At 42.3% G+C, this 20,394-nt stretch overlaps 1 protein-coding gene across 2 annotated transcripts; it reads right to left on the reverse strand.

Moving 5' to 3' along the window:
* Positions 1-11,969: 11,969 nt before the first annotated feature.
* RAD51AP1 (RAD51 associated protein 1) lies at positions 11,970-19,750 on the reverse strand. Of its 2 annotated transcripts, none has more exons than XM_017823981.1 (8): positions 19,668-19,750; positions 17,243-17,292; positions 15,649-15,778; positions 15,240-15,349; positions 14,839-14,913; positions 14,083-14,226; positions 13,305-13,439; positions 11,970-12,468 (listed from the first exon to the last, which is right to left on the reverse strand). In XM_017823981.1, exons 1-8 carry the CDS (start codon positions 19,685-19,687, stop codon positions 12,341-12,343), a joined length of 792 nt encoding a protein of 263 aa, XP_017679470.1. In that variant the 5' UTR covers positions 19,688-19,750; the 3' UTR covers positions 11,970-12,340. The 2 variants fall into 2 exon arrangements, with proteins under 2 accessions (XP_017679470.1, XP_017679469.1); XM_017823980.1 differs by having other exon boundaries at positions 13,305-13,451.
* Between the last annotated feature and the right edge of the window lie 644 nt (positions 19,751-20,394).

The following is a 20,394-nucleotide window of genomic DNA, read 5'->3' on the forward strand; positions in this document are numbered from 1 at the left end:
CTTGTCATCTCAGTCTGTTCTTTCTCACTGAGCTCATGTGCTTGTGAAACCAAAAAACACTTGAACTTGTATTTTGTCAAAATTTGTCACAGCGACCTCGCTATGCAGTGAGCAAAATCTTTTCAACGAGACTGACAGACTGGAAAATGGAAATAAATTAATTCCTCAAGGGTTGGTCTCTCCTTGGGCATTATGTGTCAACTAATGAGGACCAAACTGTGGCACCTTGGGCTGTGGTTCCTGACGGCATCAATGCAGAGATGCTCTGTCTTGGGAGATAATGAGGCTCTCATTTTGCTGTGGATAATGAGACAGAGCTTAGCTGCCATCTTCTCTATCCTTTTCATCTTTTGGATGTTGTGCATGGGCGATGGAGCACTGATGGAGGCATCCCTATCTCCCCACTGTCCTAGGGGAATATCTACAACTGAAAATTCAGTGTGCTCCCTTCCTTCATACAGCCTGTTCCCTGCTGGTCTTAAATCTGTGAAAAACCCCCTGAATAGTTTCTGCTTTCACTCAGAAACCAAGGTTTTCAAGGAAGAAATACATGTTCACCCACAGAAGCTATTCTAGAAGGTTGCCACTTTTGTGGATGTTCCTGGAATGGGCACCACTTTCCACAGCATGGTCAAAGGAAAAACAGTTATTCCTTTGCATTCATGGTGGTCTGTGCAACGCCTTTGCCTAAAGTAATTGTTGAGGTGCACCATCTGAAAAGGCACATCACTCCCTTTTCCATCAATCCCCCTTTTCCACTCTTTCAAGCCTGGCAACACTCCAACAAATCCTCCCCAGTGTTATACACCTCACATACAAGAGAATCCTCTCATTTTCCAGCCGAACAACCACACAGGCTGTCATGCCACCAGGGAAGGCATGGACATCATGGAATCATAGAAGGGTTTGGGTTAGAAGGGACCTTAAAGACCATCCAGTTCCAACCCCCTGTCATAGGCAGGGACACTTTCCACTAGCCCAGGTTGCTCAGAGCCCCATCCAACCCAGCCTTGAACACTTCCAGGGATGGGGCAGCCACAGTTTTTCTGGGCAACCTGTGCCAGGGCCCCACCAACCTCCCAGGGAAGAATTTTTTCCTAATATCCAATCTAAACATTCCTAGGATAACCTATATAGACAGGAGTGAAGGATAGATCTACCCAAGCATTCAGTTGTTCCCCCACTAAGAAGAACATCCTCTACTGCCCCATCCCTGGAAGATCAGGTTGGATGGAGCTCTGAGCAACCTGGTCTAGTGGAAGGTGGCCCTGCCCATGGCAAGGGAGTTGGAACTGGATGATCTTAAAGTCCCTTCCAACCCAAACCATTCTATGATTCTATGATATTTTATTTTCTTTATTCCCCTTTTTGCAATGCTTTCTCTTCTCATTTTATTTTATTACATTCTTGTAAATGTATTCAAATTTGCTTTGCTAAGTCATGCAGGAATAAAAACAATCTTCAGGATGATTATTTTCTCATACCTGAAGAGGACCAACTAATTTTTGACAACAAAAGAAACTGAATGAAGTTTTCTCATACATTTCTCAACAATACTCTCAAAGCAAGAGAAACCTGCCAGGATTACTGCAAAGTCTCAGTCATGATGAAGTAAAAAGCAGTGCATAAAATATTTCACGCATAATTTAGAAATTTAAAATTTGAAGGAAATATGTATGGTCTTTGTAACTAATTTTATTAAAAATACCCACTTCTGAAAGGAATTTCATTAATGGAGCTAAGTACAGTGGTAAAAAAATTCCTCATGGATGTGATCACTAGCAGTGCTTATCACACAGACAACACCTTAACGACAAATTTATTAAGTTTGGCAACAGCACTGTGAAGTAGAATAGCATAAGTGGCAAACAAAATTAAAGAGATTCTGATGCAAAAAAACCCTTTCTGGAGTGGGAAGAGGATTCATTCCATCTTAGCTAAATATTCAAGATAAATGAAATTCCCCATGGAAGTGCCCTTGTCTTTTTATTGGCTTGGCTTGAGAAAGAACCTATGGAAATAATGTAGACTGGCTACCCTAAACTTTACATCCCAAGAAATAGATTAGATCAATTCTGCTCTTTATAGCATTTACTGTGCTACTCCTGCACTTCAGTGTTCCTGATCTGAGCAAGGGCAAAAGGCACAGAGGAACAATGAGCTGAGCACTGTCTCCAGCCCTGTGCTTTTGCACCCACACAGCCTTGAGCAGTGCCCCAGAGAAAGTCAAATGCTGCCACTGCAGGCTGAAGCAGGGAAGATAAATATCAAATTCCCCAAAGCAGTGTGAATGGAGTTGACAAAAATCTTCTTAATCCACTCCTGCTCCATTTGCTGTAATAAAGCACTTTAACTGTGTCAATAAGACTGTGGCAAAATCAGTGCAAAAGGAGTGGGTGATTTAAGGTTTTGCATACATTTAGTTGGGCAAAGATCCCACCAGATGAACCAATCAGTCCAAAAGTCTGCTAGAAATGGGAAAACCAGTCACAGTTTTCACAGTTTCTGGCTTCTTTAGAAAATGTCTTCCACTGAAGAGTGCAAAAGCTTGGGGTATGGTAAAATCATGATTCTAACATTTAAAATAATTGCTAGTAAGTTGGCTCTTTATTAACAATTCCTATCATGGTTAAGATCTGCTCTTTAACCTAGCAAACAAGAAAAAATTTATAATGCTGGTTCTAAAAGGGCTCAAAAGCTGGATAAGAACCATGAATGTAATTTTACATAGGAGGGAATTACGTGTAGCTAAGGATGTAATTACCATAACTCTTTGAGATAATTCCTAACATCTGAGCAAGGGTCCTCAATGGAATTCAAATAGAATTTGGGGATTTTCCAAACAGCTCTCTGACTGCATAAAGCCACAAGGACCCCTAGCACCATCATCATTTCTAGAAAACAGGCTGGGCAAAGAAATGACAGCTCAGAAATCAGTGCTCCAACAGGCTTTTCTAATGCATCAATCTGTTCTTAGGACTATTCCAAGAACAGAAAACATGGTTATTCCTGGACTCCCAAAATGAAGAGAAATCACATGAGAAGCAGGAATTGGACATGGACCAGATAAGCTGATTTAAATTGAGTGGGGTGCACAGATGAAATGAAGCTCTGGATATGGTGAAAATTCATGGGCAAAAAAAAAAAAATAGTTGGTAGGCAAATGAATCACGGAATCATAGAATACCCTGAGTTGGAAGGGACTCACAAGGATCATTGAGTCCAACTCCTGGCCCTGCACAGACACCCCAACAATCCCACCATGTGCCTGAGAGCGTTGTCCAAATGCTCCTTGAGCTCTGGCAGCCTTGGTGCTGTGACCACTACTCTGGGGAGCCTGTTCAGTGCCCAACCACCCTCTGGGGGAAGAACCTTTTCCTGAGATCCAACCTAAACCTCCACTGACACAGCCCCAGCTGTTCCCTTGGGTCCTGCCACTGGTCAACAGAGAGCAAAGATCAGAGCCTTCCCCCTCCACTGCCCCTCGTGAGGAAGCTGCAGATGCTGTGAGGTCTCCCCTCAGTGTCCTCTTCTCCAGTCTGAACAGACCAAGTGACCTCCTGTGTTATTCCCTGGAAGGGGAAGCTGGAGAGGCTGGTCCAGGAGAATCAAGGCCCCTCAGTCCTTTTATAGTTCATAACTATACTTACTAGACACCTCCCCAGATACTCCTGACATCAGATAATCACCTATGCACTCAGATATACCTTCTGAATAGTGCCATCTGGGGAGGAAAACTAGGGGCATAATTTGACAACTTCATCACTTCTGAGGAGTTATACAAATATGAAATTAGTAGCTCATCAATGAATGACCCCTCATGTTGATTTTCCTATAGAAGGTCAGTTTAAACAAAATTATCAAATGTCAGCTTTAAACTTAGAAGCACACTTTTTTATAAGGCAGAGCTTTTGATTTCAGAGTAATGTAAATCACTGGGATTTCTATAGAGTATCTTATTTTTCTCTAAAATAAAAAATAGGCCAGCTGTCTACAATATACATATATTTTTAATAAGCCACAAAGCCTTTCATATAAACCTGAAGTTTATTATGAAAACTTTTGCAGGACCCTAGTTACTCTGGGTGTAGAAATTAATAATTTGCTTATCATTTATGCAGAAACCCTTAAGATACTCCTGTGACTTAAAAATGTTAAGTTTTTACCTTTGCAGCAATTACTGATGTTGCTTCCATTAAAAATTGCCATCATAGAATCACAGAATATCCTGAGTTGGAAGGGACCCACAGAGATCACTGAAGTCCAGCTCCTGGCCCTGCACAGGACAGCCCCAAGAACCCCACATCTTAATTCCACTTCTCCAAAGAAATTTATGGTTAATACAATAAAAATATCATATGGAGTTGATGGCAGATGATGCAACTCATCAAACTATCTTCTGTTTTCTAGCAGTTATCTTTCTATTCCTCACAACAGGTGCGTCACAACCTAATACAAACGTATGCACATCAAAGAATAAAAACAAATGCCAACCACTATTACCTCAGGCTGGATTCTTTTATTTCTTCTCACTCGTAAACAAGAGTTACTGAAGAAGCTGAAATCACAGCAGCTCTCATTGTTTCCTTCTTTCTTTCCCCACCAGGACAAAGCTTTTACATCTGTCTCCATTAAATTGTTCTTTTTGTCATTCAAATCTGGCACTAAAGTTAATCTAATCCAACCCGTGCCCCTCTGTGAATAAAAGCATGGGCTGATTGATGATTTTGATGCGTAAGGTGGCTGGAATCAAGTCCCATATTGTTTTACCACCTTTCCCAGCACTGACAAAGTCTAAATAATATTAAACTGAACTGTGGATGGTAGCAGAGCTGCTGACGTGCTATGAAATCTTTGAGGACTTAGCACAAGCACAACATGTTTGTCAATTGGGCTCAGCAGGATTGCAAAACCATCCCTTGAGGGTCATTTGCTTTTCTTTCTTCTTCTTCTTCTTTTTTTTTTTTATTCTTCTTCAAAGGATACAGCTTTACCTTACCTGCTATAAACATTAACTGTCTAATGAAGGTAATTCAAAGGTAATTCAGAGTATTTAGGCTCACAGCTCTCTCTTAGCCCTCAAAACTACTTGCAGTCTTGGAGTGAGTGTTTCTAGGTAGTCCTGTCTCTGCTTACATTTTAATTCTCTATGCACCCTTTATGTATTAACCATCAGCAAAATGCCTACAGCAGAAACAGCCTTACTTTGGAATATTAAGGGAACAGACTTCAGTCATGTTTTATTCACCTCATCATAGCCTATTTTTATACTCCTGACAGACTCCATGGGGAAGTAGGCAACACTTAGTCTCAAGTAATTATTTTCTTTACTCTCTTTGCATATGAGAAAGCAATTCATATTTCATAAAAGGCAGAAAAATGCAGACACAGTCTTAACCACAGAGAAAGAAAGATTTTAAAAAACAGAGGAGCAATGCTAGCCTTAGGACAATAAAGCCATAGTGGGTTTGGAATAAAACAGAAAATAAACCTTCAAATCTCCTTCTTTTTTTGAATCACAGGGTCATGGAATGGTTTGGTTTGGAAGGGACCCTAAAGATCACCTGTATGGGCAGGAACGCCTTCCACTATCCCAGGTTGCTCAGAGCCCCATCCAACCTGGCCTTGGACATTTCCAGGGATGGGGCAGCCACAGCTCCTCTGGGCTACCTGTGCCAGGGCCTTCCTGCCCTCCCAGGGAAGAACTTCTCCCTAATATCCAATCTAAACCTGTCAGTTTGAAGCCATTCTCCTTGTCCTGTCACTCCAGGCCCTTGGAAATAGTCTCTTGTTGAGTTCATAGTGACTGGAGTTCAGGATGTGAGGAACAATCCATCTTCCACAAGGCTTCATAAACTTCAGTTTCTCCATTTTCCATCACTTACCTTGTCTCCTTTCCAGCTCTAAATTTGACTCCTGGAAGCAGAAGAGCACTTCACTGATGTGAGTTGGAGCAGGATATGAAGACAAAGGCAGAATTTGTTTATTATGAACTTTATAGTGCAAGCCCTTCCACTTATTATTTTATTGCTGTATTTCCTACCAAAGACAACCTCTTTGCTGATTCTCTAAAATATTTTTCAAATTGGTTTTCTATTTTTTTTGCAAGAAAAGTTATAGTCTTCAGATTTTATTGTTTGTTTCTTTACATTTTTTTAATTTGTTTTTGTTGGTTTTTTTCCTTTAATTAAAGCAGGTTTGGGTTTTCACTTCTTGTTTTGTCATCCGATTGTCTTTTTTCTCATCCTTCTCTTTCCTTCCCTCCCTTTTTTTTTTTCAAACTTCCAAAAGAAGTAAAAACTGAACAATGACAAAATATAAATTTAATCTCTCTGTGGTCCTGAATCCTTTTTGCATTAAAATATTTTGAAAGAAAGAGTAAATAATATTAGCCTTTGTAAAACAATTTTTTTTAACAATAAAAATATAAGAAAATTAACTCTTACTAATTTCAGTATTCTAAAAAAGGAAAACACAGGACATGGACCTGTTGGAGCAAATCCTGAGGAGGCCACCAAGAAGATTATAGGGATGGAGAACCTCTAAGGTTGGGAGAATTGGGATTGTTCAACCTGGAGAAGAGAAGGCAGTAAAAAAAGGTGTAAGTCTGTGCCTTCCTAACATTTTAAATTGGGCTGATGAAAGAAATCACCTCTCTCCAGACCTCAGCTTACATATAACCTTAACCATCGCAATTGCAACTACATGGCTCCTACTGAAAAAACAAACACCATATATATTTTGACCAGAATTAAAAACAGATCTAATGATTAGGTGAAAATATGTAAAGGTAGGATGCAACTTCCAGGCACATCCCTCTGCCTACATTTTGCTTTAGACCATCTCTGACTGTTCTGGGTAGTTCTGCCTTCCCGCAAGGAATGGATGTGAAGCCCAGGGATTTTATTTAGGGAGGCTGGACTGCGTGCTCATGGGATCTACTTTTAGCTCTTGCAAGATGTCTACATTTATCTGCACAGGCTCCAGTGGCCAAAATCCAGTTTTCAGGAACACTGTAGGCACTCATGCACATCAGAAATGCAGTGCAGTGGTTCACTGCTGTCTACTTCCTCTCCTCCAGTGGACACCAAGGGAAAACCCTGGGATCCAGCCTGCATTTCATGTGCTGTTATTGAACTGAGCTCTGAGATATGTCTTGAATAACATGGTTAAGGCAACACCCCTGTGGGGGAGACATGAGTTAATTACCAGTGAGGTTCTGATTCAGTGAGATATTTCAGCTACTTTGGATTGTGTAAGTGGTTCTATGTACTTCAGAGTGAGTGATTACAGTCCCTGCTAGATCCAGGTACTGGCAAAACCTCACAGAATCACGGAATCATTTAGGCTGGAAAAGACCTCCAGGATCATCGAATCCAACCTGTTCCCAACCCCCACCCTGTCCCCCAGCCCAGAGCACTGAGAGCCATGTCCAGTCTTTCCTTGGACACCTCCAGGGATGAGGACTCCACCACCTCCCTGGGCAGCCCCTTCCAATGCCTGACTGTCATGTCAGTGAAGGAATTCTTCCTGATGTCCAACCCAAACCTCCTCTGGCACAGCTTGAGGCCATTTCCTCTTGTCCTGTCCCTTGTTCCCTGGGAGCAGAGCCCGACCCCCATCTGGCTACAACCTCCTGTCAGGGAGTTGTAAAGAGTGGGAAGGTCCCCCCTGACCCTCCTTTTCTCCAGGCTTAACACCCCCAGCACCCTCAGACTCTCCTCATATGACATTTTTCAGGAGAAATACGTATTTAGTAAAAGAACTTTCCTATTATTTCTAGAAAACATTTTAATAATAGTCTCTTAACATGCATTGTAAATTCACAGAATATTAGGGAGATTTTGGAGGAGAGCTATTTCCTTAATATTATTGTCCAAAGAATAATTGAAGCAGATGATCTCAAGCACTGCCTTAGAATCTAAGTGACTTAGAATCTAAATGGTGTTGCAGTACCACTGTTTATTACACCAGACCTGCATTTTTACTTGTGTTACCACAGTCTTGTCTCACATTTGGACAATAACACTCACTTTCTCATTCTTTGTCAGACACCCCTTGCATGTTTAACCAGGGAGTGCAAAATAACATCATCATCAGGACAGTAATAAATCATATCACACGTTATCAAAACCAAAATTTGCTCATAAATCCTTTTTGTTCCAGAGGAGCTACTGCAGTATGTGCTGGGTAACATGTCTCAGGAGTGATATGGATGAAAATTTGGGAGTTAGCCAGTGTTCCCACTCGGGAACAACATACCACCCCCCACTCTTTTGGGAGCAGCTGGAAAAATCTGCCTCCAAATTTCTTTGGCAAGAAAGACAAATCTGAGCAAACGAGAAAAGGGGAAGAGGGAGCTGATCTCAGTGGAGACAAGCTCACCCCTGTTCCAGAGGGAACACAGTTCTGCACAAAATATGTGCTCCGTTATCACTTATCATTACAACCTCACTGGGTAACGAAGATACAGAGCACAAAGGTGATGAAGGAGGAGAATCAGACTTTCTATGCAAACTGCATAAATTAGAAGTGGAAAACACATCCCATACAGATTTTTTTCTTATAATGATCATTCCAAACCCATTCAGTGCTTCATCTCTGTCTTGCTGATTTAAATGTTCCCAGGATCTTTGGCAGCTCTCCACATTTGCAGTTACTTTGCAGGTGTCCTAAGTGCAGCCAGCTCTTAGGAAATATACCTCATCTGCCTTTGCTTTAAGGGCACATTTCACCCTTCCTAGGAAAGACTTTGTGCCATTTTGTCTTCCCAGTTATATGTCAGAAGGGCAGGTGGAATGGGTGGGGGCAGCCAGGCAAGGTACAAGAGCCCTACAATCCATCCACGTGGCAGCAAAATGAGCTTATAAGTGTTCATTTAACGAGCTGTCTCTCAAGCATAACAGTTGGCCTGGCTTTCCAAAACCTGCGGGCTGGCAGTGGCTTCATTGTTACTCCTGCACAGCCATGTGAACACAGCCAAAGGGAACACCTTTCACAAGGGAATTGAGTTCTACCTAAAATCACTGCAGAACCTCTGGAGATTATCAGAGATTATTTAGAAGAACAGGTAGGGAGAGGACAAGGGGGAACGGCTTCAAACAGACAGAGAACGGGTTTAAATTGGATATTAGTAAGAAATTCTTCCCTGTGAGGGAGGTGAGGCCCTGGCACAGGTTGCCCAGAGAAGCTGTAGCTGCCCCATCCCTGGAAATGTTCAAGGCCAGGTTAGATGGGGCTCTGAGCAACCTGGGATAGTGGAAGGTGTCCCTGCCCATGGCAGGGGGTTGGAACGAGATGATCTTTAAGGGCCCTTCTAACCTAGGCCATTCTATAATTCTATGATCATTGTGATTTTCATCTTATCTTCACTTTCCTGGAAATTTTATAACCTTTACAAAGAGATATTTAAAGATTTGTTAATGCCAGAGTAAGCTATATTTCAGCAAACCATACACTGGAGGCAGTGAATGTGATAGGTTTCAGTAAAATTTCTGCGGGTGAGGTTCTAACATTTTACCAGGTTTCAAAAACTCTTAAACGACCTCAGAATATAGGCATTTTCCTCAGAGGTCTCCATCTTATGGGATTGAAATAGGGGCCTAGAAAAGGAGAGGTGATTACCAAAATCGTTCTCTTTTAAGTCTCAAATCTTATGAGCAAGCATAACCAACCAGAAATTGTTACTGTAACTATTATTAGTCCCTTCACCTATGGAAATGCATTAAAGCTGTGTTGTTGATATACTTGGACAAAAGTTGTTCGTTAAATTTCTGTTTGTTTTCCTCTTCTAGATGTTTTGCTCCCAAATGTCACCCAACCCTTTGATATACAAATACAAATCATATGTATATCATACAGATAGCTCCATTGCACTGGAACGATAACTTGATGTTGTTGTGCCCTCTAATGTTGATTTCCTACATAGTTACACTTATATTACTCTTTAAGATAAGAATTATTTTAAAAATTCTTTAAAATATTAATAATATTCTTTAAAATTATTAACACAATTCTTAAAAATATGCACCTGTCTTCTAAACTTTCTGCTGAGATGGGGTTCACAAGGTATTTCTAAAAAAACTGTGTGATTACAACTCTTTAGAGTCCTTCAGTTCAATGAATCTTGCAAATATTTTAGAATAAAAGCAAGATTTATGCAGATTTACTGGAAGTAAAAAGACGTGAAACATCTGAGGAAACCTGTCATGTGTTCAAGGAGGGAAACAGAAAGATAACCAACCAGATAAATATCTGGTTTTCATGTTCAATCAGTTTTATTTTTTTATATGCTTTCTTTGTTCATCGTAGTCTTATAACTTTTAATGACATCCTAATTATGATCACCTTGTCCTCAAGGGCTGTCATTATGAAGAAGAATTTGGTAAGAGGAACTGAGAGGCCTGAGCATTAAACAGAAACTTAAAGACACTAAGGAATATGTAGCTTTTTTCTTTTAAACTCAATGCCAGTTGATCAAGCTTAAAGTCCTTTCATGCTCTTATCCAGATAACCCTAGAGAAAACTAACCTTTATTGAATCATATTCAAGAACAATTAAAATAAAAAATCAAATTGTGGGGAAAGCCCAAAATGTAAGAAAATGAAATTTCAGATTTTTCAATATCCCAAATATACTCATGCTCAAAGTCTTCATTTAAAATGTACACAATATTGCGGGTGTGAGGAAAGATCCAGCACAAACAGAAACAGCCTTAACCCACCAAAGTTCTTTTGTTTATCACAGCTTTTTTGGCTTCCTCCCAAGAGACCCGTGTCACACGTGAGTGGAGACGGACCAATAATTCTTTGTGAGCAGCAGGACAAAGTGTTTTAAAATGCAAAGGGCAGGTTTTTGCCCAGAGCCTCGGCGGAAGTGGTAACACAGGGGTTTTCAGCTTTGTGGTTTGCACTGATACATTACAGGTCTGCTGGGGAAAAGGAAGTTGAGACAACAAAAGTGATCAGGCATGAAACATAGTTTACATTTGATCTGTTTAGAGCAAATAATACCCAACTCTTTTGTTGAAAATTAAAGAGCAGTTAATGGAATTCCTGTTGCACTCAAACACAGGAAATGGCATTTGGGCACTTCTGTTTCCATTAGAAAAATAATGGGAAAAGGTTTGTTTCCCTTATTAAATCCCACAGTTCTGAGTAAGCATTGTTACATCTTTATTATTTAATCACAAGATACAGATTTTCACATTAACAGAATACCTGAGAAAAGTATAGACCAGGGAAATGAAGGCTTGGCCTCAGGGTGACCTAATGGTGGCCTTCAAGGGAGCCCACAAGAAAGATGGAGAGAGACTTATTTCCAAGTGCCTGGAGTGACAGGATGAGGGACAATGGCTTCAAACTGACAGAGAACAGGTTTAGATTGGATATCAGGAAGAAATTCTTCCCTGTGAGGGTGGGGAGGCCCTGGCACAGGTTGCCCAGACAAACTGTGGCTGCCCCATCCCTGGAAGTGTCCAAGGCCAAGTTGGATGGGGCTCTGAGCAACCTGGGATAGTGGAAGGTGTCTCTGCCCATGGCAGGGGGTTGGAACAAGATGAGCTTTAAGGTCCCTGCCAACCAAGGCCATTCCATGGTTCTGTGATATTCCTTTGTTAATGCAAATCGGAGAGTCATGACCAGATCCCTCAAGAAAGAAATGCATTTGCTACATCATCCAACATAATCAATATGCTTAGATAGGAAATTATTTACATTATGGAGCAATAAGTTTGAAAGCTCAGCTTCATTACTCAGTAACTGTCACTCCAATGATTTACAAAACCCCCTCCCTAAGCTTGGTATCATGGTCCTCAAAGAAGCCTGAGGAGCTCCAACCAAAATCCTCGTTGTCTGAGCCCTACCAATGCTGCTGAACTTCCAGTAAGGGCATACACATGCAAAAATATTTGCCAGACTGCAGCCAAAATTTGAAGTGATTTTCAAAATTAATAAAGTAAAATCATAAAATCAGATTATATAAAGTACTTTATTTTAGTTTTTTAAAAAATACAACATTCTAAAAACGTATTTTCTGTCATACATCCTGCTGTCTAGGCTGTTTTATTGCCAAGAGTTTAGTTATTAGAGAATTAAAATTATCACAAACCAACATCTGTGAATATAATACATGAAAGAGCTGGTGACCCAGATGTCACCTTGACTAAATAATACAATTATTCAGTAGCACTTAAGGATGCCCAGCAACTTGCAGGATAAAAACTCATTACAACACCGTCCATAAACAACAGTCCTCCAAAATGGATGGTGCCATGATGCTGTTTATAAGCAAAACACTTTCCACAGTCTTTTCCTTCATGTGGCGCCTTGTCACTGACCATTTAACTGCTGGTGGCACTGGGATGCAGTGGTTTAACTCTTGCCAGTCTGGAGAGGCCAAGTCTAAGGCAGTGAATAGGTGACTTAACAGCAACGTATTTCCCAGAGGAATTACTGCTTCCTGATGGAGCTGAAAATAAGTTTAAAACAAAAAGAAGGTATAAGAGGTTTAGAGGGGGAAAAAAAAAATAAATCATATGACTGTTGACTTTTTATAGTTTTCCTAACAGAACAAAAAAAACTATTCTAAAGATATTGCAGAGAGGTCTGAACAGCACAGCATGTGAAAATCAGCACACTCCCCAGGAATCCATCCCTTTGGAATGGTGCACAGTTTCTAATTAACCAGCAAGACACTGGAGCAACACTGCCCATAAGAACTGTTCCCAGTGTTCTGTGCATTTTCAGGCACTCCACAGAGAATCACACAGCACAATTCCAAGTGGGAAAGGAAGCTTGATGGAAAGGAGCCAAACAGAGAGAACCAGAAGAGTAAAGGAGAAGGAAAATCAAAGCAAACAGCAGGACTCAATGGCAACAGCATGTTCAAACACCTGCAAAAATAAAGCTTCTAAGCACTTGCCTTACTAGAGCAGTTAAAACTCTCAAACATTTTTCTAATATTATTTGTTTAGGATAGATAATTAAGCAGCATGTAGCAGAGATAAAGAAAGCTCTAAATAAGAGAGAAATGGACATAAAGAATCTCTTGATCCACACTATGAAAAATATTTCATTAACCCCTCCTTCCCAGATAAAGGAGTTAAGGATAATGCTGTAAAAGAAGCACAGAGATAGCTTTTCATCCTTTCTCTCTTTTTTAATCTTAAATCTGTCAAAAGAAAACCTTTCTTTATAAAAAGGCAAGCATTTTGCTGAAATAGTTTGTTTTCTTTGTTTGCTTTCAGGTGAGAGTGCTAAAAACTCAACTAATGTATCTGTTTACAGTTACAGCCTCACACGTACCTGGGGGTGTCCATTTAGGCTTTTTGTGTGTTACAGGACTTGATGCAAGTAGAGGCCTCCCAACTGGTTCTGAGGAGTTGGACATCATCTTTTGCCTTGGCTCAGGTTTCTGTTCCATTGTCCATGAAGGAGAAACTACAGGTGATGCTTGGTTGGAAAATAAAAGTGACTTTGGGAAGACACTCTTTAGCAGAGAGATCATTATGTAAGATGACTGATCAGCACAAGCTCTCTGCAGAAACAGCAAATGTGGTACTAGACTGTCCCATCTTTGAGCAGTAAATATTTATACAGACATGTCACCTACTGGGGAATGACTGAGACATGGATTAGCTTGCTTTCCTAAGAGCTGAGAACTGGAAGAAAGGAAGAAAGAAGGGAGGCTACTTATTTTTATAAATAAGCTTAAACTGAAGCCACCAACACCTCATACTCCAGAGTCTTCACGTTGATGCAAACCCTGGAAATCCACGGGAAAAATGAACAAAGGCTCTTTAAAAAGACAAAAGCTTCCTGGACAAGGAGGACAGAAGAAATTTGTCCTGACATACAAAGGCAGGGAAGCTGTGGAATTCTGCCACTTTGGGGTCTGTGTATGAATAAGCTGCAATTGTTTAAATTTAGTGTGAAAGTGCTATTGGGTTGTCACTGGTATTAGAGAAGGGGGGAGGGAAAATACAGTGGAAGCAGCAGGAATTTCACTGAAAATACAAACTATTTGAAAGGCATCACATCCAAAGCACACTTAAGGAGAGGGTTTTTGTGGAGAAGAACTTACTGGGGACAGACTCTGGCTCAGAGTCAGTGTCATGCTCTCTGTCATCACTGTCAACCACCTTCTGCCGTGCTGGAACTTTGGATGTCACTGTTCTTTTCCCACCATCACCCTTGGGTGTGTCTTCATCCATCACCTGATTGAGACCTAGGAAACAGAAGGTGGTTCCATTAACTGAAATTCACAGCAAATCTATCCTCCTTCTCAAAAAGAAGAAGGTATTTGAGTTCCCAGAACTAATTTGTGGTGATGTTGAGTTATACTACACAAAAACATATCGCTGACACTTGCTTTCCCAGGGTCCTCATTTTACTCTTTTAACCAACCAAACGGTGCTTTCTCATTGTGACATTTCTCTGTAATCAAGCTAACAGAAGGACCAAAATAAAAACTGGAAAAATGAAGTTTCCAATGGCACAGCAAATGCTTGGTCATGTTTATTTGATCCTTAGGCATTATGGACCCATTAAAGAGTAGAGGGTAAGTGTAGCTTCTTAAAGAATGAAATAAAGTAAGCATCTAAAAATGTCACATGCCTGTTGTGTTTTCCAACTGACTTTTAGTGATGTGTAACAATCTCACTCAGCAATCCCCAGGTTTCCCCATTTTAAGACTTAATGAAAAAATTAATGCATCCTTCAATCTTTATTTAAGACAAAGACTCTTTTTTTTCACATCAGTGAAAAGCAACAATAGAAATAAAAAAGAGAGAAGCTACTTAAATCCTCTTTCTGAAGACAGAATATGAGAACAACTTACCTAAAACCTCACTGTCTACACTGCAGTTGGAAAAAGGGGGTCTCCTGTGTATGTTTTCTGATTCAATACTCTTATCTGTTTTAAGATCCAGAAAAAAAAGATAAAAAATATAAAATATCAACACGCAAAAACCACATGATAAAAAGTAGAAATATTAATAAATGGAAACAGCTACAGTTTTTATCCGTCTATAATCAAACTACATGTTTGGGAGATCTTACTTTTCTCACAGAAAAAAAACAAGAACATAAGAAGACAGGCACTACCTAAAAATTCTCACTTCCTTATCAGGACATCTTGAAATAAAGCACGATTTTCAATCTATTCCACTGCAAAATAAATTCTCATGTTCAATTTCACTACATATGAATAAAGAGTGTTGCATTGAACTGCAAAGTAACCTTGTTCTTCTGAATTTTGCACCTCAAGGATATTTGCAGATTTTTCTTTGACAGACAAGGCTAAGGCAACTTCCAAATCTCTCTTATAAAGTTTGTCATCCAAGGATAACCTGGAAAAAAAACACAACCATGGTAAATAATAAAAGAATTATATGAGTGTTACAGATCTTCTTCTGACTTACTGAACTTTTTAAAATTCAGATACTTGTAAAGAGAGAAATATTTCGATACTTATTTATAGAATTCCATGTTCTGAGCACTACCTTCTGAAAGTATTTAGTCAAAGCACACCCTGATGTTTAAAGCACTCTACACTTAAAAGTATCATGATTGCAAAACATTATATATATATATATATATAAAAACTAATAATTGGTATTAGCACAGAGTTGACCACAACATTTGTTACCTTTTACTAAGTGTCTGTGTTTGTGACTGAGTCACTTCTTTGGGTGGCTTTTTTTGCTTCTCTTTTTTCTCCTTCTTTGGTTCCTTGGGCTGTGTTCTGGATTTTTTGCTTGAAGGTGCAAAGTCTTCATCTGTTGGAAAACAGTAACAAGCTCTCAGGAGTTTTCCTACACTCTTCCATGGGGCCGAAAGAAGTCATTTGACTTAAATCTCAACACACACTCAAAATATATCACAGATAACCTTTTTTTTCTGAAATTTTTAAAGAAGACAACAACTGTAAGTATACTATCCTTAAATGTATTTGAAATGAAAATTCAACAAGACCTCTTTTATATATGCTTTTATTAGCAAAAAAGCTTCAGTGTCCACTGTGTTACCAGATTTTGATACACTGAGCATCAATCTTATTGATAAAATATGATATGATAGAATTGATATTATATATTATAATAGTAATCACTACCACTGTGATTTGAGTTCCTGGTGTTTTGGGATTGTTCCCCTCAATGACTTCCACTTTTAAAAAATCTATGTTGCTCCCTTTTTTCTATCATTTTCATATTGCCTCCTATTAGGTATAATGCATTTCTCCAATTTTCAAATAAAAATAGAAGGCACGAAAACTGCCTTTCTTTCAGTTGAGGGCACTGCATATTACAGTGCAAAATAAGGAAAAAAATAATGATCCTCAGTATTCTCTAAATGATGGAGAACCTTAGCTAAGATCACAGAGGTTTTGGAGAATTTACGTTTTTCTTGATTGTTAGAAGTGGTCTAGAAACTAAGAAAAGTCATGCACCACATTTAAACTAAGAATATGCATTGCCTTCAACATTATTTATTTTTGCCCTCCCCTTCCCACCAATTCAAACTGTTCCCTGGATCCTGAAAACAGCATGGAAAAAAAAAGCAAACAAAAATGGAAGCAAACAAACTCTGCCAGAAAAATTAGTAAAAATGAGTAACATCCACTAGGGCTTAGAAGGAAAGGAGGACCTTTGTGGAAAAAGACAGCTTGCAATCTATTTTTCTGGTCAATGACACTCCAAATTTGAGTACTATGTCCTTATCACAAACCCACTGAGACAGAGAGCTGTGGAGAAATGTTAGACCTATGCAGAGATGATTCACACTTCCTCTGTATTCACATTTACAGCCCTGTGAACTAATAGTCAGGGCGTCATGGAACTAATTGCCACTGAAAACTGGGAAACGGAGAGAAAGATTTAACTGCAACAAGATACTGTGTATTCCACAGTTTCCTGGCACACTGCTCTTATGCTCTGCTTTACAGCCATGACGTGGTTGTGGAATTGGAATATTCACCAGTGTGCCCAGATTCCTTCTGCTGAAAGAAGTAAGGGCTTAACAAACTATTCTTAACGAATATACTTCATTAAAGACATGATGGTATTTTCATAGAATCACAAAGTCACAGAATATGCTGAGTTGGAAGGATCACAGAGGATCATCAAGTCCCTCATGAGGAAGCTGCACTGCTGTGAGGTCTCCCTTCATCTCTCCTCCCACCCATTTTGGGTGGTTCCCTTAGTTCCTGGCATGTTTGTTACATGCAGGAACACACCACTTACCGTCATCTTCCAAATCCCCAAATTGAGAATAATCAACTACTTTCCTGTTCCTGTGTCAAAAGAAAATATATACTATTAGTCCTTTCTGTCTGAGTATCTTGACTTGCTAACATTTCATTTTTGGGTAAAGCAAGTTTTACAAGAAAAAAAGCAGTACATGTTCAAAGGTAGGGAATAACAAAATCACAGAATACCCTGAGTTGGAAGGAACTCACAAGGATCAATGAGTCCAACTCCTGGCCCTGCACAGACACCCCAACAATCCCACCATGTCCCGAAAAACGTGGCCAAAAAACCCCTGAACCCCGGCAACCCTGGGGCCGGGAACAACGCCCCCGGGAACCCGGTCAAGGCCCAAACAACCCCCGGGGGAAGAACATTTTCATAATATCCAATCTAACTCTACCCTGACACAGCTCCAGCTGTTCCCTCAGGTCCTGTCACTGGTCACCAGAGAGAAGAGATAATGTGTATAACGAGTACTACTGTATAGAACAGGGTTAACAGGAATAGCTTCCAGATTTTTTAAAAATCTTAAAATAACAGCACTTTTTGTTGTTGTCATATGGGAGCATTGCATTGTCCTTATGGACACACTGCCTGTGAGCTGCTACTGTGCAATGGAAATTATTTATCTACGAGGTCACTTTTAGGCACTTGAAATGCTGCTGTCAGGGCAGGTGTTACTTGAGGGGACCAGAGAGGACACAGCCTGGGATCTACCTGAGGGGTGCTCCCTGACAGGGACACAGACACACCAGGGAGAATCCCCGTGCTTCACAGAATCACAGAATTTAAGGAAGGGTCAGGTTGGAGGGGACCACAGTGGGGCATCTGGTCCCACCTCCCTGCTCCAGCAGGGTCATCCCAACGCACATGGCACAGGATTGTATCCAGGTTGTTCTGGAATATCCCCAGGGAGGGAGACTCCACACCCTCTCTGGGCAATCTGTTCAGTGCTCAGTCATTGCACAGCAAAGAAGTTCTTCCTCATGTCCAGCTGGAACTTCCTGGGCATCAGTTCCTGCCTGTGGCCTCTTGTGCCATTGCTGGGCACCCCCGAGCAGAGCCTGGTCCATCCTCTGTCCCCTCCCTGCACACACTGACACACATGGATGAGGTCCCCTCTCAGTGTCTCCTCTGGAGGCTGAACAGCCCCAGCTCCCTCAGCCTTTCCTCCTCAGGGAGATGCTCCAGTCCCTGAATCATCTCTGCAGACTGCTGGACCCACTCCAGGAGCTCCATGTTCCTCCTGTCCTGAGGAGCCCAAGACTTCAGATGTTCCTCACCATGGCTGAGTAGAGGGGCAGGATTACCCTCCTCATACTGCTGGCAGTGCTCTTTCAATGTCCCCCAGGATCCCATTGGCCTCCCTGCCCCCAGGACACACTGCCGGCTCAGGGACATACTGTTGTCCACCAGGACCCTCAGGTCCTCCCCCGCAGAGATGCTTCCCAGCAGGTCACCCCCAGCCTGCAGAGGTGCACGGGGTTATTCCCCAGGTGCAGACCCTGCATTTGCCTTTGCTGAATTTCAGAGAGGTCTTCTCTCCCCATCTCTCCATTCTGTCAAGATCCCTCCGAACGGCTGCACAGCCCTCTGGGATATCGGCCACTCCTCCAGGCTTTGTGTCCTCACCAAACTTTCTGACGAGGCATCGACCCCTTCAGCCAAGTCACTGACGAACAAGTTAAACAACACCGGGCCCAGGATGACCCCCCTGCAGTGCTGCCTCCAGCTCTGGGGGCCCAGCACAGCAAGGACATGGAGCTCTTGGAGCGAGTCCAGAGAAGGGACACCAAGATGATCAGGGGGATGGAGCAGCTCTGCTGTGAGGAAAGGCTGAGAGAGTTGGGATTGTTCAGCCTGGAGAAGAGAAGCTTTGGGGTGACCTAATGGTGGCCTTCCAGGACCTGAAGGGAGCCCACAAGGTAGGTGGGGAGAGACTATTTCCAAGGGCCTGGAGTGACAGGACAAGGGGCAATGGCTTCACACTGACAGAGAGAAAGTTTAGATTGGATATTAGGAAGGAATTCTTCCCTGGGAGGGTGGGGAGGCCCTGGCACAGGTTGCCCAGAGAAGCTGTGGCTGCCCCATCCCTGAAGTGTTCAAGGCCAGGTTGGACGGGGCTCTGAGCAACCTGGTCTAGTGGAACGTGTCCCCCTGCCCATGGCAAGGAACGAGATGATCTTTTAAGTCCCTTCCAATGCAAACCATTCTTTGATTCTATCACTGAACCCCGAGGGACCCCACTAGCGACAGGCCCCCATCCGGACCCAGCGCCACTGACCGCGACCCCCTGGGACCTGCCGCTCAGCCAGCTGCCAATTCCCTTCCAGCTGGAAAGGAAAACAGGGCCACCCTGGGAGCCATCCCAGGCCCCGAGAGCAGGCGGCGAGCCCTCCTTTCCTCCCGGCACACGCACCTCCTGCCCGGCCGCGCCATCCCCGCTACGGGCGAGCGCTCCCGCCGCCGCCGCCGCTCCGCCCGCCCTTCCCTTCTTCCCTCCCCTCCTCCTTCCCTCCCTCCCTCCCTCCAGAGGCGCTTTCTCAGCACGTTCGCCACGGAAAACGAATCTCAGACGAATCTGCCTCTCCGGACGCGAAGCTGCGATGCCGGGGAGGCGGGAACACGCCGGGTCAGGACCGCCCCCGGCGGCCGGGTTATGGCAGTGCCCGCCCGGAGCAGGTGAGCCCGCGGGCGGGGGGACACGGGCGTGCGGCTGCAGCCCCAGGCTGAAGGTTATCCCGGCAGCCTTCCCGGGGCTGGGAGAACGTGGAGGGGATCCTGCGGGCCGTGCCTTCCCGCTGCCGGCTTTGCTCCTGCTTGGTTTTTTTTTCAGGAGCAGATTTGGGAAAGGGGGTTTGCCCCCGTCTGCCTCTCCGCCACCTCGGCACGCCCACCTCCTGTACCCCACTAAACCTCGGGGGACAGCAGAATGACCTTGGTCAGGCTTGTGTTTCTCCCAGTGTTTTCCCTTTGAATCCAGCTCCTGGAAGGGCGGGGACACCGCCTGGCTTTAGCCTGGGTTGCCCCGAGGTGTTTGTTTGTGTATCTGACCTGTCTCATCTATTTCCAACACGTTGGTTTGTTCAGAGGAAAATCCAGCAAAAAACACAAACAACAAAACAACTAAACGCCAGAAACTGATC

Source organism: Lepidothrix coronata, unplaced genomic scaffold (assembly GCF_001604755.1).
Source record: "Lepidothrix coronata isolate B3197 unplaced genomic scaffold, Lepidothrix_coronata-1.0 Scaffold107, whole genome shotgun sequence".
In the NCBI taxonomy this organism is placed as follows: Eukaryota; Metazoa; Chordata; class Aves; order Passeriformes; family Pipridae; genus Lepidothrix; species Lepidothrix coronata.